Here is a 27,964-nt window from a genome sequence, read left to right on the forward strand (position 1 = left end):
GGGTTTCACGGAAAGTAGAGGGCAAGTAGATCTCGAAGGTTTCAGCAGAAAAGGTACTCGACTGCTAAAAGCTAGGGTTTGTGTTGACAAAGATTCGATCCTTTCTTTCTCTCTCGGCTCCCCTTATATAGGAGGTGGAGCCGAGGCTTTCATCTTGTACAAGTTACAAAGTTCAGGAGACTATTTGAGTCCGTCTCGTATTGTTACAAAACTCTCTATTCCTAACCTATCTCTATCTTTCATATCGATGTTTATTGGGCTTCCGAGCTTCGTAATCTTCGGGTTATGGGCCTTCAGTTATCTCCGGGTACCTTATTCGGTAGGCCCATCCGGGATGCCTATGTCACCTACGACTATGCATACATGTGGGATGAATATAAAGTTAAGCACATTCATGCTTAGATGATCTAACATAGATAGGATGTGTGACATCACATCCGTAAATACTATAGCCCATTCAAGCCACATGAATAACATATAATCTCTTGGTCCAAACATTATATCGTGAAGCACCTGGCTATCAACAATTATTAAGTAAAATACAGGCCAAAACATTAAGTATGATGATGTTGCTGCTATCACCAAGTGGATCACTAAACGAATATTGTACTCCCCTTGTTATCACTAGGTTTCACGCGTAGACGTCGTTTACCACACATGCCACCTTGAACCTTTATTAATCATCGTGGGTCTTGGGTACGTGACAAGTCCTCGGATTGAGGTAAGAGACAATGATACAAATACAAATACAAATCTCCTATGAATCACCACAAAATATTCCCATATAATTAGATGCACATAATCATTGTGCGGCTAATCTCAACCCACAGCCCGTGAGAACTACTCACTCATAGTATCAAGATCAATAAAACAAAACATTGTAGAATTATTTAGATTAATACCAAATATTCTTACAAGATCGCCAATTGCGAGGAGATCCCAATTACAGGTTATGGCTATGACTATGAGACTGAGATGGAGATGGGGATGATAAATAATGGTGGAGGTGAAGCGGTGGATCTTCCTTGGGTGTATTTTTGGTGCAATCTGAGAATGACGGCTCTCTGTGCGGCGGCTAGAGTCTCGGGATATATAGGTGTCTACACTAAAGTTGCTCCATTTGACCAGGCAAAGACTACGGGGCGCATTTCTTCGACCCTAGTTGACTTTTGAGTATTGGCAACTCACGATTCTTCCTTTTTGCTCCAAATTTCACCATAAAAGCGTGATTTTCTGGATCACATAATTTAAAACAAGTATTTGCACATCTTTGCAATAATTAGTCATTAGTTGCAATGATAGAGAGATATTTCATCAATTCCTTGACTTAATATATGATTTAAATGCGGACAAAGATGCTTGTTTTCACTGCCATCAGGCGGAGGCGGATTCGAGGGCGGCGCCGCGCTGGTGGCTGCGATGGGCTGCTAGAGGGAAAACATGGAACGGGTTCAGCCGGCGGTTGGGGGTCGCACGGGGTAATATAGGGCACTTGTCCCAAATATACATCACTACCCTAAAAATAATTACATCACCGAAATAGGATATGGTATCTATTGGAGAAGTTTTTTTTTCCAGAATGGTGTAAAAGTACATCACCTCCTGTGTTTCACACCATCTATTAAAGATACTCTAAATGTAACATGCCGTGAATCTCCATCATCAACATATACTCCCGATGGTCCTAATAAATTGACGTGAGCTATGCATACCGAATAGCCTACGTAGGTACGTTTGTCACGTCGCTTAAAGGTGACCAGAGGGAGTATATGTTTTTTTTTGAACCAAGACACCGTTGGAGAGGCTCCTACTGTGGTTTTTCATTCATTACCACAAATATTTACGAAGATGATGTAAGCACCCTTTACATAGACCAAGAAAAAATAAAATTAAACTGAGTCTATGAGATTAAAAATGTGATCTACCAGCTTTTGAGGAACCCTGAACCTAAGCAATAATAAGCAATAATAAGTCAGAGCCAACTCATTCTCTCCACAAAGCTCTAGTGGTCTAATATCCCTAAAAATAAGATTGTTTCTCTCTTTCCAGATCCCCATGCACCAATAATGATTTTTTCAAAGAAGAGTTGTCTTTGATCACTGAGCTAGCATGTGATATGATGTCAATTGTGCCATTTACAGCAGGCCAAATAATGTTTAATCTGGGCAAGCAACTAGAGCTGAACGAGCATTTGAAAAATAAATGAACCAACGTTTCTTCCTCTCCAGAATTGCACAATGGGCAGGAGAAATTATTACCAATATTAAAACTTCTCCTTCTTAGCATATTCCTAATATGCAGTCTGTCTGCTAGTAGTAACCATGCAAAAAACTTTAGTTTTGGCAAATTTTTTGATTTCCATATCCACAAGAAAGGAGATGGTGGTGTTATGTTTCGGAAACAATATCTGTAGAAATTTTTCGAGGTAAAATTTTCTCCCCATTTATATTTTCATGTGTTATTCTCAGTAGAAACCTGCAAGTTTTCATTCGTCACATCTTGTAACTCTTCCCAGTCATTATAAGCTTCAGGTGAAAGAGGCAAATAAAATGATTTCATAAGATCAGTAGTTGAACAAAACTCAGCCACCGAATTGTCCTCTTTCACAACATTATGAATATAAGCAGCTGTTTAGGCCACAGTTGTCCCCAACTCGATTCAGCTGGCTTCAGCAGGAAGAAGGTGAGTCGTCTTACCAGAGCTACCGTGAGCTAAGGAAGTGTCTGAAACACCACTAAGGTGCTAAAACCATTTTGACCTTCTGTTTCTATGACGGTTCAATTGTACACAAATGTTTTTTCATGAATTATCATAAATAAAAACAAATCAAAAACCCCAAATGTAAAATTATATAATTCTATTTAACTAAAAAAACATAGAATAAAACACACATTTTCGGGTTAGAAAAATTCCATACTCACACACACAACTCAATTAAGTGACATTGAAATGCAAAAGGATTATTTTTTATATGGGGTTATTTTAATAGAAAAAATATACCAATTACACCTACTATCTAAACCAACAAAAAAAAAGGAAAATAGGGCGTCAACGTAATAGCTACATCAACCACCAATGATGTCAACCGGGGGTAATAGGAGAGGTACTCCGACAATGACGTCTCCAAGAAGGAAACGACGCATGACATCGGTATCGCGGGATACAACCACCAAAGGCAGATCATGGGTTTTCACCCCCAAAAAGAAGTCCGAGCAAACTCCAAGCGATGCCTATAACAAGGGAACACCACCATTGATGGGTCCAACCAATCACCAATGAAGGTCATACATATAGTTTTCACCTTTGGAACTCGAAACCTAGCATTCAAAGAGTGCCACCTAAGAGGAGAGCCCTCGTACTGCCACCATCTACCAATCCATCATCACACAACCACATAGCCACGGTCCTAACAGGACCAAGCCACACAATTCGAACCATGCCCACACAACACATGTTGTTGAGCAGCGTCTAGCTAGCAAAGCCCGTGATCGACATCGATCTCATGACGTCGAGTGTCTAGGTCGCCCACTTAGTGCCGATAGGCTAGTCAAGGGAGCAACTCGGACGTATGCCAAAATCACGGACCAAGCAGACGTAGAGTGGCCAGATCTATCCATGCCAACGCCTTCATGGGCATACCCAACACTCCAAATTCTGCAGCGGGGAACGACCAAACACCGGAGCGCTCCGCTGGGAACCTACAATATGGAGGCTAAAACTTGCAAACATTATGCCCCATAGAGAAAATATACATCCTAGGGTCGCCACCTATAACATAGTAGAGGACGTGCTTGCAAACACCTCAACGGTAGACATGCATCCGGTGGATCACGCCAATCACACGAGTGTTGCAACTCAAAAGGAAACCTGCGGAGTTTTTGGAGAAGAGAAAATGAATAATAATCTCTTTATTAATAAAGGAAACCTACTGTGTAAGCACAGCAATGAACCATGGCACAATAACTAAAATCGCTTTGACATAGCTGAAGAGAAAAGGAATAATAATCTCTTTCTTAAAAAGTAAATAGAAGTATCAATGACAAATCCAATTGAAAGGTTCCTCATAAGACTTTTTGGTAAAGATCGAGTGATGACGAGAGATAGAATGAGACAAAGCCTAAAGGGGAGAACAAAGTAATAATTCGGTTGGGGAAGATTTTATGTCTAAATGTATAACAAAAACTCAAAAGAATAGAAAACTGGATAAGTAGCGAAATGATCAAATATATGGGTTTACTACCCGCAGATTTCAGTTTTCATTATGTGATGAATTTCGTGAATGAAGATAATGATTGCATTGGATTAGGCTCTGATGAAGCGAGTGGTTTAGGGTTTAGGGTTATTCCCTGCCTACAACCTCATGGGAGGTTTGGGGGGAGTTTTCACAAACAAAATGTTCGAAGGCTCCAACATTGGTTGATACCGTATGTACAAATCCAATAAAAATCCTATGAACAACATAAACTTTCTCCAACATCCAAAATTATATTATATCTGTAGAAGGCTTTTTAAAATAAGTCCAAATTATGCTAAAATTTACGGAAGATGCCAGAAATTTTGGTGGGCGATGCGTCTGCAATTTACAAAAGATGACCATATAGCATGTGTTGAAGTATTTGTTCGAAAGAGCATGTGAAATGGAAATACAAACCAGAAATGGTACTACAAGGACGCGGCAGCAACGCGGACTCGACGCGGTCGGATAATAAAAATTATAATGGCAAATGTCTTTTCTTGATAGAATGTCTGGTTTTGGTGCTGGCAGAGAATGAAAATGAGATCTGATTTGGATAGCAATCATTATAGTAGATTGATTTCAGCTCACTACGTCGTGATCATGCTGTAGTGCTGGTCTCATCCACCTCTCCAAGACGATTGGCGCTTGGTTGCTGCGGACGATCCATGAATAATGTGAAGATGTTACGTGTCAGCCGTCGCGCTGGAGTAGTCTGGTCCCTCTAGACTTATTGAGATCTCAGAAAGGAGAGAGTGAGAGAGACAACAGACAAGTCACTATGCCTCTTCGGAGTTCAGTGAGGCAGCTTTTGTGTCCCGGATTGGATCGGACGGCCTCTGCCAAATTCGCTGGCCCGTATCAGGGCCTGTTTGTTCCTACGTGAACTAACTCTTGCTTCCCTTGCTAACTTGGGCCAGACCAGGATTGATTTCACAACCAGCGGCCTATGGTGTCACAGGTTCAAAACCCACATAAGAAAAGAATGCTAATTACGATGACACAGCGCAAAAATCACCATGTACATAGAGAAATGCCAGTTCATAGAGAAAGTATGTACAGTCGTGACTTTATGTTCTTCATGCGATAACTAACATGGTTGGATCACACAGAGGTGTCTGTTAGAATACATGTACGGCTGAGATTAGACTAAGTTTAGATCATCTTGTCCTCCAAGTCTATCTCCCCCTTGTATCTCTATATATACCTCCAAAGGGTCATGGAATACAACCCGCAAGAATTAGGGTTCTATATTTTCCACATGGTATCAGAGCGGTTAGCCTCGCGGCGCCGATCCTAAGTCCTCCCACCACTTCCGCATCGCGCCGCCCCCGGGGAGATCTCTCCTCGGGGGCACGGCACCCGGTTTCGATCAAAGATCAGATCGGTTCTTTAGACTAGATTAGATCCAATTTTCTAAATTTTAGTTTGCAATCTCTAGATTAGGTTAGATTCAAGTAGCCACCAAATAAATCCCTAGGAAATTACCGTCCGGTGCAAATCAGTGAAAAAGTTGCCTTCGATTGATCTACAAGGTCCGTGGCGGCGCACGGCAGGCCGGCCGTCCGGTAGTCCACTGCCCGGCAGATCGAGCCGGCACGCGCGCTCTGTCCAGGCTCTGCAAATCTCTGTATGCATGTGCGCGTACAGGGAAATCTAGGCCAGCACCAAGCATGTCTCCGAAGATGCAACGCCCATGTGTTGCTCTAGACGCAACGCTGCTACATCAGCCTCGACAAACCACGTCGCCAAGATCGACTTCAAGCTGCGCACACCTACAACAACATGTACGAATTTGCACTGCACCAAGCCGAACCACAACGACCCCAACAACTACGTCAAGCCGTACGACTACACCAAGATCTACGTCGAGTTCTACATCGCCAAGGTCTACATCAACATGGTCTCCGTCGATATCCTCGTCAACACTGCCGTCGCCACCTACGACACAAAAACCCCGCCGCCGCCGCAGAACCGCTGCCGTCGCCGCGCTACGACAAAAACCCCGCCGCCGCTGCAGAACCGCTGCCGCCGCCGCGCTACGACAAAAACCCGCCGCCGCCGCCGCAGACCCGCTGCCGCCGCCGCGCTACGACAAAAACCAGCCGCTGCCGCAGACCCGCTGCCGCCGTACAATGACACAAAACCCCGCCGCCGCCGCAGATTCTTGCCGCAGCCGCGCAAAACCTAAAATCCCCAAGACCAAAACCGCGCAATTTTTTGCGCCTTCGGCGAATACGGCTACACCACATGACGACTACGACATCGACCACACCTCGACCACGGCTACATCATGATCGCCTACCTCGACATCGATATCAAGAAAACGTCTACGGCAACTCAAGAACTCCAGTCAACAGCGTCCGCGACGTCACTTGCGTCCACGACACTCCCGCTGTGACTACGGGAGGGAAGAGAAGGAACTAGAAGAGGACGCTGATGATGACAAGGAGGAGAAGCGATGGGAGCGTAGGACTTCTCCAGTCGCAAGCGTTCGCTTCACTCCCGCTACGACTGAGGGGGGATGTTAGAATACATGTACGGCTGAGATTAGACTAGGTTTAGATCATCTTGTACTCCAAGTCTATCTCCCCCTTGTACCTCTATATATACCTCCAAAGGGTCATGGAATACAACACACAAGAATTAGGGTTCTATATTTTCCACAGTGTCCTCTACTTCTACGTCTGGTGGCAATCAATGGAGCAGGCCCTGCAATGGGAGTAGTCTTTGGAAGACAATGGTTTCCTCCAAGGTGTGTCTGTTTATTTGGAGATTAACCCACAATAATAGCTTACCATCTGCAGATGTTTTGCGTTCAAGGAACATGGCGGTGATCCCAGCGTGTCAAATTTGCAATGCAACAAATGACTCTTGGAAACACTCTCTGGTTGGCTAGATGTGTGTGGGTTTTAGTGGACGAAAATATAACTGGGCATACGTACATGATTTCAACTGTAGACGTGAGGCACTAGATATTCACCATGCATGATGGAAACTTCGAATCATAGTGATTTCGTGACTATGATTGTAACACTCTAGGCTATATATATGGACTTCTCGTCATATCAAAATCCACGAAGAATGTCATATCCCGATTAGCACATACTATCAATTTGTGAAACGTTTTCTAGAGGATCTAGAAGAAGCTTTTAAGAGCCTCCAGCCGCGTACTCCAAAGCGTCCCCAAAGGGATTTGGGACGCGCCGGACAAAAAATCGTTCCCAGCCGCGCACCCAAAGCCTCATTCCGTCTGGTGCGGCTCTATACGGTGTCCGGCGCCCCGAGCCCGTCCCCGCTACACAGGGGACACTCCGGGCGCGCCGGACACAACGAAACACGAGGCGGGGAGTGGTAGGCCCGACGCGTCAGCGGCACAGAAAAAATTCGCCCCCCTCTCTCGCCAAGTCGCGCCTCTCCCGCCACATCGACCGCGCATTTCTGCCCTCCCAACAGATTTGACCGCCTATCCCGTCGATTCATTTCTCCCTCCGCCGTCGCTACTCTATCCCTCCGTCCGCCGCTACCCTCTCCCCATCCATGGCGCCGCCGACAGGCCCCAAAAAATTGCCAAGAAAGCGGCCACCAAGCCGTCGGGCAATGAGACGAAAGGGCCGAAGGCGCCCTTCGTGAAGCCGCGGAAGGTGCCGGTTGCAAAGAAGAAGCCGGAAGGCTGGACCGAGAATCAGTGGCGCAAGCTAATCAACAGCGATTACCACAAAGTGACAATGAAGAGGAGCCAAAAGGCAATGTCGACGCGATGGGCCATCATCCAGGCGTCGGTGAACATGTTCCATGGGTACCATAACGAGGCCGAGACCAGAGGCGAAAGCGGCAGTGACATCAGCGGCGTGGTACGCCTATTTCCACGATAATTTTAGCGCCTTCCTTTGGTTAGTTCGACAAGGCCATGGAGATGTACTGGAAGCACTCGGAGGGGCATACGTCTTTGGTGCTGATGCATTGCTAAAGCAAGCTCAAAACGAACGAGAAATGGAGGTTGACGCACCATTTGTTGTCGAAGGGGAAAGAAGCCATTGATCTGGATGCGCCGTTCGCAACATCGGCATGGCGCCCTATCGGCAACAAGGCTGCCAAGGCCACCTTGGCCGATGCAGCGGCGACCGAGAAGACGCAGGCGTCGATCACACAGTGCCTCGCCGAGGTCTCCTCGACCTTGCTCTCCCGCGACAAAAAGGCCGACGAAAGTTGGGCGGCGCTGCTCAAGAGGCAAGAGGAGAAGATGGAGCTCAAGAAACGCAAGGAGGACATGTCCCTGCTGACAGCGTCGACAGCTGGAATATCTCCCCGGACGTGGGCGGCGCACAACTTCTTCAAAGGCCAGATCATCGACGACATCGAAGCCAAAATGGCGGCGGCCGAGGCAGTGGCAGGAACCCCACACCCGGAGCAAGAGCCGGCACCAGCAGACGCGTCTGCGACAACGTCTGTTAGTACACCTGCATCGGCCACTGCCTCGGCGTCAACGGCATCGCCCTCTGCCTCGGCGTCGCCGACGGAGCAGGCACACCAGGTAGATCACGACGAGGTCGTCGTGATCAACAGGCCTAAGTCGACTCAGGATGCGCCGTCGGCGTCGCCGTCGCCAACCCCTTCTTCTAATTTACGTCGGTGTGTAATATGATCGCGCGCCCAATACTTTGATCGCGGCTACTCTGATCGCGACGACTTCGGCGGGAACAATCTCTTTTAATGTGAATTATTTGAATTTCTGTTTGGGGGTGGCGTTTGTGAGACGCGGCTGGAGAGTGACGTCCCCCAAACGCGATACGAACAAAACACGTCCCACAAACGCTCGATCCGGCACCGTTTTGGGGACGTTTTGAGGAACGCGGCTGAAGATGCTCTAATGCCCCGAATTTCAGTGCCCGATTAGCACATATTAATTTGTGGTCGCGTGTAGAGGGAATGCCCCTGAAGAGAAAGCGTGCCCTAGCAGACGCCCCATTAGACATGTGGTTGGTCGAACATTTCTCCGTGACTTGTATATCATCTTGTGCATGATTTGGTTACAAACTGGTCAACCCGCTTACCTAACCCAGACCAAAGATTCAAAATTTGTATGTCAAAAGCATGATGGAGATAGCCGACAGTGGTTTGGAACCACCGGCGCAATCCTAAACACGTCAATGGTTGCCTGATACTACCGTTTTAAAGCTTGATGTTTATTTTTTTTAAAGTTAAATTAAGTAAAGTTTGACCAAATTTTTAGAAAATCTATCGACTGATATAATATTTTTGTAGTTATCATACGAAAATATATCTCGTTATCTATTTAATGATATTAATTTTGTATTTTACATGTTTTTGTAAAAGTTTAGTCAAACTTGATATAGTTTGATTATCTCTAAAGATAATATAAGACTTAAAATTTGGGATGGAGGTAGTACTAACATAGAGTATGGCTGGGATTCATTGTTCGTGATGCATTGGTGCTGCAACGTGTCGCATTTGTTTAGGATCCTTTGCACGTACGATGACAAAGATGTTTTGCATTGTGTCTCCAGACGCGACATTTACAGCAGTTTTACTTATTTACACTGTAAGAAGAAGGGAAAAAAAGGCTCTAAACGTATTTTCGACCAAACAGAGTTGCAAGAACTGAAGATCTTCATTTATTTGTTCGGCTGCGCGGCCGGCTGTAATTCGGCCTGCCTCTTCTTCCCACTCTCAAGCAACCGCTCGGTCGGCGGCATGGCCGCCTTGGCTCCGTCGAGCGCGCAGAATCTATCCTTCCAGGCGGCCAACAGCGGCGTCCTGGCCGGGTCGAGGATCTTGAGCCCGGTCGTCGGCTCCGACGCGTTCATTGCCGGCACGAACCCACCGAGCGCGATGTCCACGTACCCAACGCCGTCGCCGCCGAACCACCCCTTCCCGCCGGAGCATTCCCTGAACGCCCCCTCCAGTGCGTCCAACGCCGCGAGCGTCCTGTCCACCGCCTCCGCCTTCTCATCCTCCGTCGTCGTCGCGAAGATCCCGACCCACGAGCTCAGAAGCTGCACGTACGACGGTCAAATCAACAATTCAACATACATGCCCGAGACGAGCTGCGATGTGATTCCTTCCTGCTGGATCGGATTTGACTAAAACTGGTGAAGCAGAGTGCGCGTACCTTGTCGTCAACGTAGGCGGCCCAGAAGCGGGCGACGGCGCGGTCGTGGGGATCGGCGGAGAGGAAGGCTGGGCCGTAGCCCGGGAAGGCGTCGTCGAGGTACTGCACGATGAGCATGGACTCGCAGACGGGCTTGCCGCCGTGGAGTAGCACGGGAACCTTTTTGTGCACGGGGTTGGAGGCCAGGAGCAGGTCGCTCTTGTCCTTGAGGTCGACCTCCACGTACTCGTACTCCAGCGCCTTGAGGTGCAGCGCGAGACGAACCCGGACCAAGAACGGGCTCGCCCAAGCGCCCAGCACCGTCAGCTGGTCGCCGGCTCCTCCTCCAGCTCCGGCGGCGGCCATCGGTCGATTCCCTTTCCGCTCGCTGGTCAGATCAGTTATCAATCAAATCAATTTTGGATGATTTCTTTCTGTGACTGAGACTAGCTAGCTAGTAGAGTTGGTGGGCACTGTGAGAGATTAGACCACAAGATATATATCGATCCTGGAAATTGGAGGTGTTTGTGTTTGGATTTGCTTTGGCTCCGTGGTAAGCAGGCTGATGATAAGTCAGGTGTTAGAATAGTCTGCGTGTCTTGTCGTCCTAGCGACAAGTCAGGTCCAGATGAGATTGTGACATTCGGTCTCTTCCTAGTCAATGTGAATATTACACTTTTCTTTGCACTTCTATCATTTGCTATTTTATGTGGCAAATCATAAAATATCCCGATGTTGACGGGCTGCAGATCCATCCACCTATATAAACTGATGCCTATAGATCCCCACTGAAGAAGGCACGTACAGTTTTCATCACCCAATTCGACCACTCGAGACTTGAGAGGGATGGTTCTTGGAGTGTTCTGTGCAGCTGCAGGCGCCTCAGTCTCAGTGGCGTGGAGATGGAGCCTTCTGGCGTATGGTCTCCCGGGCCTTGTGGTTCTGTGGCAGCTCCACCGGCTGCTGGACCGGTTGTGGTGGCGGCCGCGGCGGCTCGAGCGGGAGCTGCGCGCGCAGGGCATCCGCGGCACCTCCTACCGCTTCCTCGCCGGCGACCTCACCAGAAAGACCCGACTGAACAAGGAAGCCTGGTCGAGGCCGTTGCCGCTGCGATGCCACGACATCGGCCCCCGCGTGGCGCCTTTTCTCTCCGATTCCGTCCGGGAGCACGGCAAGGTGAGTCTCTCCTGGTTCGGCCCCATCCCCAAGGTAAGAGCATCTTCACTCGTCTCCGCGAACAGGCCTCCAGCGTGCCATTTTTCCATCCGGATGGCGAAAAATGGTCCAGCCGCGCCCCCGGTTCCTCGTTTTTCGTCGGATTTGGGCTTTCATCCATCCGGCGAGCCCACGCCAACCCCGGCCTACCGGGGAGCGCTCGGGGACTCCGGACGAAGCGAAAGTGCGCGAAACGCCGAGATATTTCTCCCGCGCTTTTCGCTTCGTCTTCGCCGCAGAGGTGGACCCAACCGGTCAGCGACACACGCATCGTCTTCTGCAAGCACTAAAAGCCTGCCGCCGGTCAGCTCGCCGCGGACGCGTCGCATTCCACACGTCATTTAATCATCGGCACGAGCCGCGCCTATATACCCCGCTCCACTCGCCGCGACGCGTATCCCCGCTCCACTCTCCCTCCACTCTCCCGATCCATGGCGTTCTACGACGAAGACGGCGCAGCCAACAATGGCTTCCCCCGCCGGTCGCTCCACGCGTGGGAGGGGCACCTCCTCCACCAGGCGGGGTACCCCTGCCCGCCGGACACGAGGCCTCCCGGCGGCGGGTGGCGGCTAAGTGTTGGCGGCGTACCAATCCCGCCGCCGCCCCGGGGCCATGCCCTCGACGTCGCCATCGAGGAGGCTCGGATGACGATGACGGACGAAGAGCGCGCCGACCCGCGCCACCACCCCGACAACTACACGCGTTGGAACTCGTTCTTCCTCCGGCGGTGGGAGCGGGAGCTGGCGGTCTACGACGCCGCACTGGAGTGGTCCAGGCGCGACTGGGAGCGCCAGGAGGCGGAGCAGCAGCGGCGGATGCTGGACCTGGCCGCCGCGCGTCAACTCGCCGCCCGCGCCGCCGCTCCAACCGCCGACAACACCCTGCGCGAGGACGTCGCTCGCTACCGCCGGCCTGCGACTCCTCCATCCGGCGTCGCCGTCCCCGTCATCGACCTCGAAGCCTCCGACGACGAATGGTACAAGCCATCGCCGTCCCCGCCTCGCACCAGCGGCCGGTGGGGAGACGCGGGCCAGGGCGGCGGCCGGGCCGCGCCGCCGCGGTTTGACGACGACGGCTCCGACGACGATGGCGGCGACGGCGCGACTACACGGTGTTCTACCGCCATTTGGGCATGTAGAGCGCCGTGTTTTAAAATTTAGAGTTGTATTCCCCTAGCCGAATTCGAAATATAGTCGAATTCGGCCTCTATGTATGAATTTCGCCCTCTATATAGTAAATATCATTAAAGTTAGTCTAAATTAAGTCGTTTTTGCCGAATATCGTCAAGTTTTTGCCGTATTTCGTCAAGTTTACGTTTTCCAAAATTAAATCAACGGCTAGGCCTGGGATCGCGGCTGGAAAACTGGCCCTCCCCACGCCATTTTTTCGTTCTATCCGGACGAAATTATCGTCGGATTTGGACGTGGGAAGCGCCAACGAGTGGGGATGCTCTAACCATCACCGACCCCGACCTCGCCAAGCACGTGCTTTCCAACAAGTTCGGGCACCTGGAGAAGCCCAAGTTTCCGGCACTGTGGAAGCTCCTCGCCAATGGCCTCTCCAACCACGAGGGCGACAAGTGGGTTAAGCACAGGCGGCTCCTAAACCCTGCTTTCAATCTCGAGAAGATCAAGGTATACAAAAAGGCCCTACTTTTTCCGAAGACTTTTCAAAAAAAAAGCCCCTTTTCCACAACCTTTTCTTTTTAAAAGGAACTGCACCTAGATGACATACTACACATAATTATAAGTTCCTTTTCCCTAACTGATTTCAGACTTGTTTTCCTATTAATTAATTACTTAATGTCATCGATTGCATAACTGATCCATGGTAATGGGACGCACATATGGCTATGCACTTCCGCAGTGCATGCTGCCGGAGTTCTCTGCGTGCTGTGAAGAATTGATCAGCAGATGGATGGAGTCCATCGGCTCAAATGGCTTGTGTGAGCTCGACGTTTGGCCGGAAATCCAAAGCCTGACCGGGGATGTCATTTCTCGCACTGCATTCGGTAGCAGCTACCTTGAAGGAAGGAAGATATTCCAGTTGCAATCCGAGCAAGCTGGGCGTATAATGACAAACATTCGGATGATTCTCATTCCCGGTTATTTGTGAGCTACTACTATCAAACTAACTTGCCGTAGCACATCTACTCGTTTAACATGGACCGTGTTTAGCTAAACTAAACATATATGGGAATTGCCATTTTCAGATCCTTGCCAACCACAAACAATAGAAGGATGTATCAAATCAACGACGATATTGAATCGATTCTGCGAGGTCTAATCGAGAAAAGAATTAAAGCAATGAAAGAAGGCCAAAGCGCAAAACAAGACTTGCTCGGTTTATTGCTAGAACCAAACATCGGGGAAACATATGAGAATGGTCAATCCAACATAGGCATGATGATCGAAGACGTCATTGAGGAGTGCAAGTTGTTCTACTTTGCAGGAACGGAGACAACATCGGTGCTACTCACATGGACCATGATCGTTCTAACCATGCACCCAGAGTGGCAGGACCGTGCAAGGCAGGAGGTAGTAGGCCTATTTGGGAAAAATAAACCTGAATATGAAGGTCTAAATCGACTCAAAACGGTGTGTGCTTAATTTCTAGGACTAACTTTCTCGTCATGAAGTCTCTATGAAAGCATGAACGTTCAATTAGAAGTGTAACTCTTTGATCTAAATCTTTGCACTCTACATGTGACCATGATCCTCTACGAGGTTCTTCGATTGTATCCCCCGAGCATCCATTTGAGTCGGAAGACATACAAGGAGGTGCAAATTGGAGACACAAAGTACCCCGCTGGTGTGATGATTGAGCTTGCCGTATTGTTCATGCACCATGACCCTGACATTTGCGGAACCGATGTGCACGAATTCAAGCCGGAGAGGTTTGCTGAGGGGATCTCGAAGGCATCCAAGAATCCAGGAGCATTTCTTCCATTTGGTTGGGGACCACGGATTTGTATCTGCCAGAACTTTGCGCTTCTTGAGGCCAAGATGGCCATTTGCATGATCCTCCAACGCTTTGAGTTCATGCTTGCGTCGTCCTATACTCATGCACCACATACTGTGGTAACACTGCATCCAATGCATGGAGCGTAAATTAAGCTTGGGCTCATTTGATTTTTTTCATGTTTTCATGTTCATGTGGTTTAATAAGAACTTATGTTTCTTCACTTAGGCCTTGTTTGGTACTAGATAATTTATGGGATAGACCCGCAGAAATTAGGTGAAACACATATCTTCGTCCAATCCTCTTAAATCCCAATAATCCAATCAGGAATCCACTAGGGAGGGGTAGTGTATTTAGTATTGAAGAAATTACACTAGGATTTGGAAAATTTTGGGTAAAGTGGGGATTAAACCGGCCCAATATACTAGTGTTGTCCTAGAGGCAAATAATAAGGAGTATTTATTATTATATCTCAAATGTTCATAATAGTTTTGTGCCATGTTATACCTGTATTAAGTGGAAACATTGATATATGTTTGGTATTGTACTATTGTAAACAAACAAGGGTCCTTGGCAAGTACACATATACACGCTAGCTCATTGTAGTCATTCGTTGATCGAGATTTTCCTATCATGGGCAGACACGTCATTCACAATAGGGTCATATCATTAGATGAATGATATGATGGACCCAATATATAAGTATTGTAACGTGATCAAGTCACATTAAGTTCAACGTTACGATATTTATGAAAGCGTAGTGACTTAATCCTTAGACCGTGGGATCACATCTAATCACTGTGACTAGGGGTTGCTTTGACATCATCAATCGCTACACTGTAACAGGGTGGTCATGATGGGTTGAGGCGTATGTATCTACGTATCAATAGTGGGATTTGTTTATCCGCGTGACAGAGAGATACATAGGGCCCACTCGGTGAGATTGCATCCATAAAGATGCGCGACGTATGACTAGGTCATGGGATGGAATCACTCGGAACGAGTTAAATACCCTTGTTGGTAACAATATCGAACTAGGTATGACGATACCGATGATCATGTCTCGGACAAGTGTTGGTATCGAGGAACAAAGGGAATAGGACTCAACGTAATGGTTCAAACGATGATCATATCTTCGTGGAATTCATAGGGATCATTATGGTTCTCCAGACACCCCAGGTGATCATTGATTGGAGAATTGTCTCCATCATGTCTATGTTATTTCCGTACCGTAGGGTAACACACTTAAGGGTTCAACGAAACTAAAGATAGTTTTGGATTCATCGAAATTAAGAGAGACATCCGGAAAAGTGTTCCAGAGACGTCCGAAGGGTGTTCGGAGAAGTCCGAGGTATCCTAGATTATTGACAATTAAAAGATATGTTTAATATGTTAATTAAATGAATTAATATATTAAAATATAATTAATTAACTCAAAGTATGTTTTTAAATTAAAAAGGCTCCCCACCCTAAATGGGCCCCATATGGCAAAGGGGCACGTGGTGGAAAGGAGGCCGACCGACCAAGGGGCCACATCCCTAGTCCCTCCCCCCTTTGCCCCCTGTATATAGAGGCCAAAAGGTTGGATGTAAATACACAATTAAATAGGGAAATACTTCTCTCTAGGTTTCTTCTACGTGTAGTTCCTCGAAAAATTGCGCACGGAGGAAGACAACTCTACCTAGTACGCGGGAGCACGGATGGGATCCAGATCGGAGCCAGAAGCGTCGTTGAGCACCGTACGTGTGCAAAACTATGAGGTGTTGCACCTGCGGCACTTGACGTCGTGGGAGAGGACTTCTACTCGATCCGGAGGTCGGAGATGAGTACGTCTACATCAACCATGTTCTAGCAGAACGTTAACCGCTATCGGTCTATGAGGGTACGTCACTGATGACGTTTGGACTCCAAGAGAAAAGTGTCGTAGTCAACGAAGATTTTTCTCCACAAGGGTGACTCGAGGGTTTATATCGAACTCTCGGGGAATTGACTTGGAGGTGTCTCTTTTTCTCTTCTTTTAGCAATCGTGCAAAGCAAAACTTGGTCTTGTGTCCCCAAGTTCACTGTGTGGATGTCAAGCACAAGGTTTCGTATTGGTGATTGTAGATAAGAGAAGTAATAAAAGTAAAGTAAAGTAAATAAACAATGTAAACTAAGTAAAAACAGTAAAGAGATGGTTGTTTTTGAGTTTTGTGTGTGATTAAGTAAACAAAGTATTTTTATATTTTCAGATTAAAATAGTGTTGTAGGTAGAAAGTAAGATAAAAGCAATGGAAAGGTGTTTCTTATGATTAAAATTGGACAGAGATTCATGGGTTCACTTTCTACTCTCTTTTTAAATTTTAGTGGATACTAACAATTCATCAATGAGATAATAATGGTGGAACTTCAATATGTGTTTGATAAGCATTCATATGGGCATCACGTCCTAACATAGAGATGATGCAACACATATCTCTTACACTCCACAAGAAAGGGAAAACTCCAAGCAATATTGTATTAAGAATTAATAGAGCATAGCTTTAAGTACTTTGACATGACGTTTAAATATCAAATATGCTACCTTGAGCAAACTAGATTATCACTTCTGTCACATGATAAACATAGCACATATGCATTCACTTTATCCCTAGCGAGGCATCAAAGGAAAAGGTAAAATTATAATAGATCATAAATTTTTTGTCACTATTCAATCACTAAAACCATGCTACTCCATCTAATACACATATCTCCCCACACATGTTCTTGCATACAAGTTGGATCAGAACAAGCACTTAAGAACGGGGTACATAATATGTATCTATCAATACATCTTACACATAATAGATTCCAATCCCATATCGCAATATCATAGAATAAAGCTCCACTACATAGGAATTACATGTATGACCATAATCATGTTGGGCAGCTCATATATGCTACTAAGATCTATAAAGAACAAGTGAGAAATAGATCAAGCTGCAGACACAAACTCATAGTCTAGAGGTGGAATACTCCCACTTCATCATGGTGTTGATGTGGAAGACGTTTGAGAAGGTGGAGATCCCTCTGGCGGCGGCTCAGGCAGAGTTTCCCCCTCCAATATTCGCTGTTGCAGTCTCTGTTTTGGTATTTCGGTGTTTATGCGGCGCCCTCCTCGAGGAAACCTTGCGGGGTCATATATATAGGGGATTTAGGTCAAATAGAGTCAGTGGACGAAAGAATCGGGCGAAATGAAGGTGGGTGGCGCGCCCACCCTTACTAGGTCTGCCACCAACTCCCGTTTGGGCCTCAGGCCCTTCCTCGTGAGGTCCAAGTGCTCCAGATACTTCTCGTGGTGAAATATTGATGTCTCGGAATCCTAGCTCAATTTGACTCTGTATAGGTCCCTGAAAATGGCAAATAAACAAAACATGGTTTTCCTGTTCTGCGAAGTTATAACCCAAACAAAGGGGATCATTAGTAAATCTCCATAAATAAATATAACATCATATATGTTGCAAACATGTGGGAATATGTGTCAATAAAGTACAAAGTTCATGTATGCATTTTACATGCATCAACACCCCCAAGTTTAACCTATGCTCGTCCTCGAGCATAAAGGTGATAAAACTAACATGGACTTTGGAGTTTATTGCATTACTTCTATGTTATCATGCAAAGTCTCACGAGTTTCAGTCATTAAAAAATAACAATAAGCAAATGAACTATAAAGTGATATCTCTTACATTCTACAAAGCATGCATAATAATAAGTGGCATTGTAAGCAAATAAATGAGAAGTATTATGAACCATAAAGCATTCTTGGATGATCCTGTAGAAATTATTTTGGAAGACTCCTTTTCTTTTCTTTTGGTTATTTTGACTCTTTTAACTCTTGAATAACAGAAAGTAAGTAGGAAATACATGTGCTAGTCCTCAAACAAAATAAAAAGATAAAAAAGAGCATAGAATAAGGTTTTGATGTCAGTAGTAATCATAAGGATGGGGCTTCACGTATCTCTTTGTTACTTTGTTTTAGAGATACTCATGGTTTATGTATTTGAACTCTTATAAGTAAGTGCCTCATGCCCTTTAGCCATTATCAAGCCATCCATCGTGCTACTCAACTTCAGATTATCACATACCTTTCAGCATATTGTTTTAACCGAGTATCACAGAGGTGTACCTCCGAGCATCCTGTACAAAGGACACAAGGAGATTTTTTAACCCCATTTATATAGGCCATATATGTCGGAAAGGCAAGACAACAGACAGATGGGCATCCTCCCTAAAAAAATTCTTTCTTTTTATTTTCTTTTCTCCTAATCCTACTAAAAACTTGTTTTTTTTCCTTTTTCTTTTCTTTTCCTTCTTTTTTTATAAATGCTATTGAGGATGCCCGTGCTGAAACTTCCACCATAATTAGGCATGGCTTTAGTTAGCGACTCAATGGTCTTCTCTAACATATATGCATACTCTAGTCCTTTGTGATAAACCCCCTTTATTTCGTCCGAGATGGCTATCAAGTAAGCAAAATAACATGATGATGATAAGTGCAATGTTGAACAATCATGTTGGAAACAACAAAACAATCTTCCAGAGTAGCATGTACGACTTATAACGAAAAAGTTGTTACAATATGCAGACTCCTTCTAATAAAGCACTAAACTTCTCTAAGGCCTTGTCAAACAATGGCATTGCAGACTACAATATTCTCGTTAATTAGAAGCAATATGCAGACCAACAATGTATTCTTCTCTAATCACATAGGAAACTTCTCTGAGGCCTTGTCAAGCAATGGCTTGAGTGACAATATTCGACGTCATCTCAACAACCGCATCATCATTAAGGATGGCGTATTTACCCATAGGGCAAGGTATGGACACACTTTTATACCCATAAATAATACTCAAACCCGACCGTTAGTTCATGAGTAGAGAACAGTATAACCTCAATTTTATACTATGGGTAGTACATATACCATACCCACTAAATCATTGATAGGGCACGGATATACCTCATGCCAGCGGATATATCCATACCTTACCCCTTTTTTACATAACACCACTACGATTTTGATTTCTACATTTTAACAATTATTATATACTAACTACATGTTATTGAGTTAAGATAATTCATTTTCTTTATCATTTTCAATCGATAAATGAAAAATTGTGAATAGCTATAATATTTGACATACTCATTGGATACCCAATCTACGGGTACATGTTGGTATAGTAAAATTTTGTACCCACTAATTATACAAGTATGGTATTACTCTACCCTAGTGATTGCCATCCTAAATCATCATCCACAACCAAAGACACTAGGGTCACACAAAGCACACATGATCGCACAATCCAAAGAAACAGTAAGAGCATCTCCACCTGCGCCTCCCAAATAGACGTCGGCAGTGCCCTATCGAGGCCGTCGACACATCTTCCTCGCATTGGGGAAGGTTTCCAACACCGGCGCACCCCAAACGTGAACCTCCAGAAAAAATTCAAAATCCAAAAACGCAAAAGACGGAGGATTTCATTCGATTTCTAGCGAGTTTGTACAAAAGTGTCCCGAATAAAAATAAAAAACTAGCGGTTGAAGGCGTTGTAGTCGCCGTTGTCTGCGTTGTCTCCGCCGTCGTTGTCAGAGAACTTCCAGTCCTCCTCCTCCTCTTTTGGTGCCGGTGGTGGAGAAGGAGCAATGGTACCGAGGTCGACAAAATTACCGGAGTCCCTGGCGGACCACAACTCCGCCTCCCGCGCGTTGAAGGTCACCTGCCGGTTGTGCTCGTCGACAGAGCGGCCGACGAGCAGGTGCTGCCCCGGCGCGTCCTCCGGGTCGTCGGTGCCGCGGTAGGCCGCCTGCGCCTCGAGCTCCATTTCCCAACATTTCTTCTCTGGAGGCAGCAGCGGGTGCACGGCTTCCTCCTTGGGGCGGCAAAGGTCGAGGCGCCCGCGTGGAAGCAAACCCATCGCCTCCTTCTTCACTGGGGCCGTGCTTCTGGTTGGTGCGGAGGAGCTGCCTCGCGGGCCGTCGCGGATGCCGACACTGCCGGAAGGCATCGCGTACGGTGCGGACCACTGCCCGGCCACCGGATCCAGGTTCCATGTGGGGCGGTTAAGCACTCAGAGTAGCATTGATGTCACACGGGGAGTTAGGCCACCCCCACATGTGCGTTCGTACGGCGTCTATCCTCGCCGCCTCGGGTTCCGGCAACGACTGACATTGCGCGTCTTTAAAAACATGGCCAGCGTTGTGTCTCTCTGACGAGCGAGGCTCGCGGATGAAATCCGATGTGATGTCGGTGTGCCCAACACGTAGGGACCGGCACGGGTTAACAATGGTTTTATTGGGATAGAAACTGCGTCGGCGTTTTATTAGACGCGCCGGTGTGAGCCCATTTTTAGCGCCAGCCCCATCGAGAGCGCTATTGGTCTCGCCGATGGAGATGCTTAAACATGCGCAGACAAAAATGATTGTCAGGCCATCTCCAACGGGGCGACCCAACCCGCGCCCGCGCGTCCGAATGGGTCAACCGGACAAAAACGCGGCCCAGCGTGCGGATAAATCCCAAAAAGGATGGTCGTGGCGTCCGAGATGATCCAAAGCCAGCCCAAATCTGGGCCAAGTTTGCATGGCCACGGACACTGAGGGCTGGTCTCTCGCATCCTTCCTTGTTCTCCCCTGGCCCGCCTGTCTACCTCCCAAAACACAGCCCCCTCGCAAACAACTCCCCCCGCTCTGCACCCACCACACGACCGGTGATTTGCGACCGTTGTCGACGCCGGCCACCAACGTCGAGACGCTGACAAGCGATGCGGCAGCATCGAAAGCGGCCTGACGTTGGCCTCGGTGCAGCGTCGGGGGCCGCCTCCGCCGACGTTGTGGTTATCTCGCTGTCGCGAGTTCTCCCACCGTCATCAGCTTCGCCGTTGTCGGCACAGGTGAGCTCTCGTGCACCGTGCTTTCAGGCCGCAAGTTGGCATGGACGACCATTGCCTGCAGGTCCCTACGGAGGCATTGCATTGCTGATAACGCGTGAAGCACACGTCCTTTGGGAACCCCAAGAGGAAGGTGTGATGCGTACAACAGCAAGTTTTCCCTCAGTAAGAAACCAAGGTTATCGAACCAGTAGGAGTCAAGGGCCACGTGAAGATTGTTGGTGACTGAGTGTAGTGCGGCGCAACACCAGGGATTCCGGCGCCAACGTGGAACCTGCACAACACAATCAAAATACTTTGCCCCAACTTAACAGTGAGGTTGTCAATCTCACCGGCTTGCTGTAAACAAAGGATTAAACGTATGGTGTGGAGAATGATGTTTGCTTGCGAAGAACAACAGAGAACAGAGATTGCAGTTGATTGTATTTCAGATGTAAAAGCATGGACCGGGGTCCACAGTTCACTAGTGGTGTCTCTCCGATAAGAAATAGCATGTTGGGTGAACAAATTACAGTTGGGCAATTGATAAATAGAGAGGGCATAACAATGCACATACATATCACGATGACTACTATGAGATTTAATCAGGGCATTACGACAAAGTACATAGACCGCTATCCAGCATGCATCTATGCCTAAAAAGTCCACCTTCGGGTTAGCATCCGCACCCCTTCCGGTATTAAGTTGCAAACAACAAACAATTGCATTAAGTATGGTGCGTAATGTAATCAACACAAATATCCTTAGACAAAGCATTGATGTTTTATCCCTAGTGGCAACAACACATCCACAACCTTAGAACTTTTCGTCACTCGTCCCGGATTCAATGGAGGCATGAACCCACTATCGAGCATAAATACTCCCTCTTGGAGTCACAAGTATCAACTTAGCCGAGCCTCTACTAGCAACGGAGAGCATGCAAGATCATAAACAACACATATATGATAGATTGATAATCAACTTGACATAGTATTCCATATTCATCGGATCCCAACAAACACAACATGTAGCATTACAAATAGATGATCTTGATCATGATAGGCAGCTCACAAGATCTAACATGATAGCACAATGAGGAGAAGACAACCATCTAGCTACTGCTATGGATCCATAGTCCAAGGATGAACTACTCACACATCAGTCCGGAGGCGATCATGGTGATGAAGAGTCCTCCGGGTGATGATTCCCCTCTCCGGCAGGGTGCCGGAGGCGATCTCCTGAATCCCCCGAGATGGGATTGGCGGCGGCGGCGTCTCCGGAACTTTTTCCGTATCGTGGCTCTCGGTAATAGGGTTTTCGCGACGGAGAGTATAAGTAGGCGGAAGGGCAGAGTCGGAGGAGGCACGGGGGCCCCACACCATAGGCCGGCGCGGGCCCCATCCAGGCCGCGCCGCTCTATGGTCTGGCCACCCCGTGGCCCCATTTCGTATGCTCTTCGGTCTTCTGGAAGCTCCGTGGAAAAATAAGACCCTGGGCGTTGATTTCGTCCAATTCCGAGAATATTTCCTTTTTAGGATTTCTGAAACCAAAAACAGCAGAAAACAGGAACTGGCGCTTCGGCATCTTGTCAATAGGTTAGTGCCGGGAAATGCATATACTTGATATAAAGTGTATATAAAACATGTGAGTATTGTCATAAAACTAGCATGGAACATAAGAAATTATAGATACGTTTGAGAAGTATCAATTGCCCCCGCCCGCGAGGTGTTCAGTGAAATGGGTCATCATGGTGGACAGCGGCGAGGAGTTCTTCTACAAGAACTTCATCAGCACGTCCTCAGACGACGAGTCCGTGGACGACTTTCTCACGAAGGCTGCGTTGCTCACCACGAGCACAATGTCGCTAGGGCTGGAATTCGAGCCGAGCCCGAGCCAGCTCGGCTTGCCTCGCTAAGCTCGGTCAACAATCGAGTTAGCTCGACTCGACTCGTTTAACAATCGAGTCCGGATTTGAAACTCGGCTTGACTCGCAAAGCTCGCGAGTAACTCACGAGTAGCTCGTTTAAAACTGTCAAATAGAACATGTAATATGTACAATGCATTTTTCCCGAATATTTGAGCATAAATAATGAACAACAAGCATTAGGACTATGGTACCGCAAAAATATAAACCATAATGCTCAATATATCATCGGCATAAGATTGCCAAGTTGAGAAACCACAAATTTACTTGCGCATTTTGGTGGGCTTGGGCCAAATTCATTTTTACCGAGCTAAACGAGCTACTCGTGAGTTCGATGAACTCGGCTCGTTTAGCTTGAACTCGTATAACGAGAAAATATGAAACTCGGCTTGGCTCGTTATACACCGAGTTCGAATCGAGACGAGTCGAGTCACGAGTTACTCGTTTAGCTCGCGAGTTTCGAGTTTTAATTCCAGGCCTAAATGTCGCGCAGATCCCCGTGTACCGGGGGTCCATGCCTGGGCGCGTGATATGTCCAATTTGCATCACTATTTTATATCATAATTTGCTGTTATTCATTGATATATTTCATATTTAGAGATGATACTTATGTTATTTCATCTATTTTGCATGTTTCATGATTATTTGGAGATCGCGCACCGGAGCCAGGATTCTGCTGGAAAAAGCACCGTCAGGATGCAATATTTCGGAAGATTAGCAATTGACGGGAATTACACGAAAATTCCTATTTTTCCAGAAGACGAAGAGAGCCAGAAGGGGGAGCCGAGGGGACCCGAGGTGGGCCCACCCCATAGGCCGGCGCGGCCCAAGGCCTGGCCGCGCCGCCCTGTGAGGAGGGGGCCCACAGCCCCTCTCGCCTCCTTTTCTTCGCGTACGCCTTCGTCCCGAAAACCTAAGCTCCAGAGGGTACGTCGCGAAGAGACACAGCCGCCTCTACGGGGCGGAGAACACCAGAGAGAAAAGAGCTCTCCGGCGGGCAGGAATCCGCCAGGGTAATTCCCTCCCGGAGGGGGAAATCGACGCCATCGTCATCGTCATCGAGCTGGACATCATCTCCATCACCACCGTCATCATCATCATCATCATCACCGCCATCTCCACCGCTGCACCTCGTCACCGCTGTAACAATTTGGGTTTGATCTTGATTGTTTGATAGGGGAAACTCTCCCGGTGTTGATTTCTACTTGTTATTGATGCTATTGAGTGAAACCGTTGAACCAAGGTTTATGTTCAGATTGTTATTCATTATCATATCACCTCTGATCATGTTCCATATGATGTCTCGTGAGTAGTTCGTTTAGTTCTTGAGGACATGGGTGAAGTCTAAATGTTAGTAGTGAAGTATGGTTGAGTAATATTCAATGTTATGATATTTAAGTTGTGGTGTTATTCTTCTAGTGGTGTCGTGTGAATGTCGACTACACGACACTTCACCATTTATGGGCCTAGGGGAATACATCTTGTACTCGTTTGCCAATTGCGGGGTTGCCGGAGTGACGAAACACTGAGCCCCTGTTGGTATATCGATGCGGGAGGGATTGCGAGGATCTTAGAGTTTAAGGCTGTGGTTAGATTTACCTTAATTACTTTCTTGTAGTTGCGGATGCTTGCAAGGGGTATAATCACAAGTATGTATTAGTCCTAGGAAGGGCGGTACATTAGCATAGGTTCACCCACACAACACTTATCAAAACAATGAAGATTAATCAGCTGTATGTAGCGAAAGCACTAGACTAAATTCCCGTGTGTCCTCGAGAACGTTTGGTCATTATAAGTAAACAAACCGGCTTGTCCTTTGTGCTAAAAAGGATTGGGCCACTCGCTGCAATTATTTCTCTCGCACTTTACTTACTCGTACTTTGTTCATCTGTTACATCAAAACCCCATGAATACTTGTCTGTGAGCATTTACAGTGAATCCTTCATCGAAACTGCTTGTCAACACCTTCGCTCCTCGTTGGGATCGACATTCTTACTTATCGAAGATACTTGCGATACACCCCCTATACTTGTGGGTCATCAAGACTATTTTCCGGCGCCGTTGCCGGGGAGTGAAGCGCTATTGGTAAGTGGAATTGGTAAGGAAAACCTTTACTTGTTTGTGCTGATTTTATTTACTGCCTTCTGCTATAAGTCATTATGGAGAGATCTTCTCTTCAATTTCTATTTGGGAAATCTACTACTACCGCAACGGTAGTGGATGAGGCGCCAGGTGAGGAAGTGATACCATATAAAATACCTATGAAAATTATTGAACGTGTTATGGATAACCGCTATGAAGGGGATGGAACTGTCCATCCTGGTGATCATTTACTGTTTTTACATGAATTATGCGGGTTATTCAAATGTGCAGGTATTTCTATGAATGAAGTTAGAAAAAACTATTCTCTATATTGCTGTCTGGTAAAGCGGCGCATTGGTATAAATTGCTGAAGAATGGTGATTCTCTTGATTGGGAGGACATTGTTCCTTTATTTTATTCCAAATTCTATCCTCCAAGTGAAATTCACAAAGATTGTAACCGCATATATAATTTCTGGCCTCACGATGGAGAAAGTATTGCCCAAGCTTGGGGGAGATTGAAGTCTTTAATGCTCAAATGCCCCATTCATGAGCTTCCTGGTAATGTTATTATTGATAATTTCTATGCAAGACTTTCTTTTCAAGACAAGACCTTGCTGGATACTTCTTGTTCTGGATCATTTACACGCAACAAAGAAGAGTTTAAAAGGGACCTTCTTGATCGAATCCAGGAGAATACTGAAGGATGGGAGAACGACAAGGATAGAAAATCAGGTATAATTTATGATTATAAATGCATTGAAGCTTTTATGGATACTGATAAATTTCGTAATATGAGTGCTACTTATGGTCTTGATTCTCAAGTTGCTGCAAATCTTTATAAAGCTTTTGCTTCTCATTATGAATTGCCTAAGAAGAACTTTGATAAGTATCATGAACCGTATAAAGATAAAATTGATTCATCTATAAATAAATGTGTTGTAGTTGAAACTGTTGATCATGTTATTCCTGAAGCTTATATTGAAAAAACTCCTTTCCCTGTTAAAATGAAGGAGTACTCTGTTATAAATAGTGCGGTTCATAAAAGTGAAAAGAAACCTATAGAACCCGAAGAACAAATAAAAGTTGAACTCTGCTTTGTCGCAATTGTTAAAGATCTTGTGGTCGAAAATGTAGAAGATGGTCATATTATTTTTTGTGAAGATGCTTCTAATATTGTTTCGCATCCTAATAAGTCTAGAAAAACTAGTGTTCCTATGCTATCTGTTAGAATTGGTGATCATTGTTATTATGGTTTATGTGACATTGGTGCAAGTATTAGCGCTATTCCTTATGAGCTTTACACGGAGATTATGCACGAAATTGGTTCTTGTGAACTTGAAGATATTGATGTGGTTATTCGGCTAGCCAATAGAGAAACTATCTCTCCAATTGGTATTGTTCGAGATGTGGAAGTTTTATGTGGCAAGATTAAATATCCTGCTGATTTTCTGGTACTTGGTTATGCTACTAGTAAGTATTGTCCTATTATTTTTGGTAGACCATTCCTAAATACTTGTGGAGCTGTTATAGATTGCAAGAAGGAAAAGATTTTTACTAAATTTGCTGGTGAATCTTATGAGTTTAATTTCTCTAAATTTGCCAAAACTCCTTATAAAGCTGATTTGCCTAATAATGATTTTAGAGTTGAACAGTGTGCGTCTATTGCTCTTGCTCCTAATAATCCTTTGCAGCAAACATTTGGAGAATAGTGAGAGTGAAGTCTTTAGGGAAGAAAGAAATGAGCTTGATGAAATTTTCCTTCGTCAACCTATCCTTAAACATGACTTGCCAGTTGAAGATTTAGGTACAACACCACCACCAAAGGAAGATCCTCGTTTTCGATTTAAAACCATTGCCCGATAATCTTAAGTATGCTCATATTGATGATAAGAAAATATATCCTGTTATTATTAGTTCTAAGCTTTCAGAGATTGAGGAAGAAAGGTTATTGGAAATATTGAAGAAACACCGAGGAGCTATTGGCTATACGCTTGATGATTTGAAGGGGATTTCTCCTTCTATTTGCCAACATGTTATTAATATGGAAGATGATGCAAAGCCTGTTGTTGAACATCAGCGTCGTCTAATTCCGAAGATGAAGGAGGTGGTAAGGAATGAGGTATTAAAACTTCTTGAAGCTGGTATTATATATCCTATTGCTGATAGTAGATGGGTTAGTCATGTGCATTGCGTTCCTAAGAAAGGAGGAATGACTGTTGTGCCTAATGATAATGATGAGCTCATCCCTCAAAGAGTAGTTGTAGGGTATAGAATGTGCATTGATTTTCGAAAAGTTAATAAAGTTACTAAGAAAGATCATTACCCTTTACCATTTATTGATCAAATGCTAGAAAGGTTGTCTAAAAATACTCATTTTTGTTTTCTTGATGGTTATTCTGGGTTTTCACAAATTGCCGTTAAAACTAAAGATCAAGAGAAAACCACTTTCACTTGTCCCTATGGAACTTATGCTTATAGGCGTATGCCTTTTGGTTTATGTAATGCTCCTGCTACTTTTCAAAGATGCATGTCTGCTATTTTTCATGGTTTTTG

At 45.9% G+C, this 27,964-nt stretch overlaps 1 protein-coding gene and 1 pseudogene across 1 annotated transcript; one reads left to right on the plus strand and one right to left on the minus strand.

Annotated features, from left to right (window-relative positions):
• Positions 1 to 9,727: 9,727 nt before the first annotated feature.
• LOC124665365 (probable glutathione S-transferase GSTU6) lies at positions 9,728 to 10,907 on the minus strand. Its single transcript, XM_047202776.1, has 2 exons — positions 10,368 to 10,907; positions 9,728 to 10,251 (listed from the first exon to the last, which is right to left on the minus strand). The coding sequence occupies exons 1-2, from the start codon at positions 10,710 to 10,712 to the stop codon at positions 9,871 to 9,873; spliced, it is 726 nt and encodes a 241-aa protein (XP_047058732.1). The 5' UTR covers positions 10,713 to 10,907; the 3' UTR covers positions 9,728 to 9,870.
• A 252-nt stretch (positions 10,908 to 11,159) lies between these two features.
• LOC124661658 lies at positions 11,160 to 14,692 on the plus strand (annotated as a pseudogene).
• Positions 14,693 to 27,964: the final 13,272 nt, after the last annotated feature.

This window comes from Lolium rigidum, chromosome 6, assembly GCF_022539505.1.
Source record: "Lolium rigidum isolate FL_2022 chromosome 6, APGP_CSIRO_Lrig_0.1, whole genome shotgun sequence".
In the NCBI taxonomy this organism is placed as follows: domain Eukaryota; kingdom Viridiplantae; phylum Streptophyta; class Magnoliopsida; order Poales; family Poaceae; genus Lolium; species Lolium rigidum.

Coding starts and splice junctions, on each gene's coding strand:
- LOC124665365 (XM_047202776.1), bottom strand. CDS start 10,712: ATGGCCGCCGCCGGAGCTGGAGGAGGAGCCGGCGACCAGCTGACGGTG. Junction 10,252..10,367: donor CCGCCTACGTTGACGACAAG/GTACGCGCACTC, acceptor TCGTACGTGCAG/CTTCTGAGCTCGTGGGTCGG.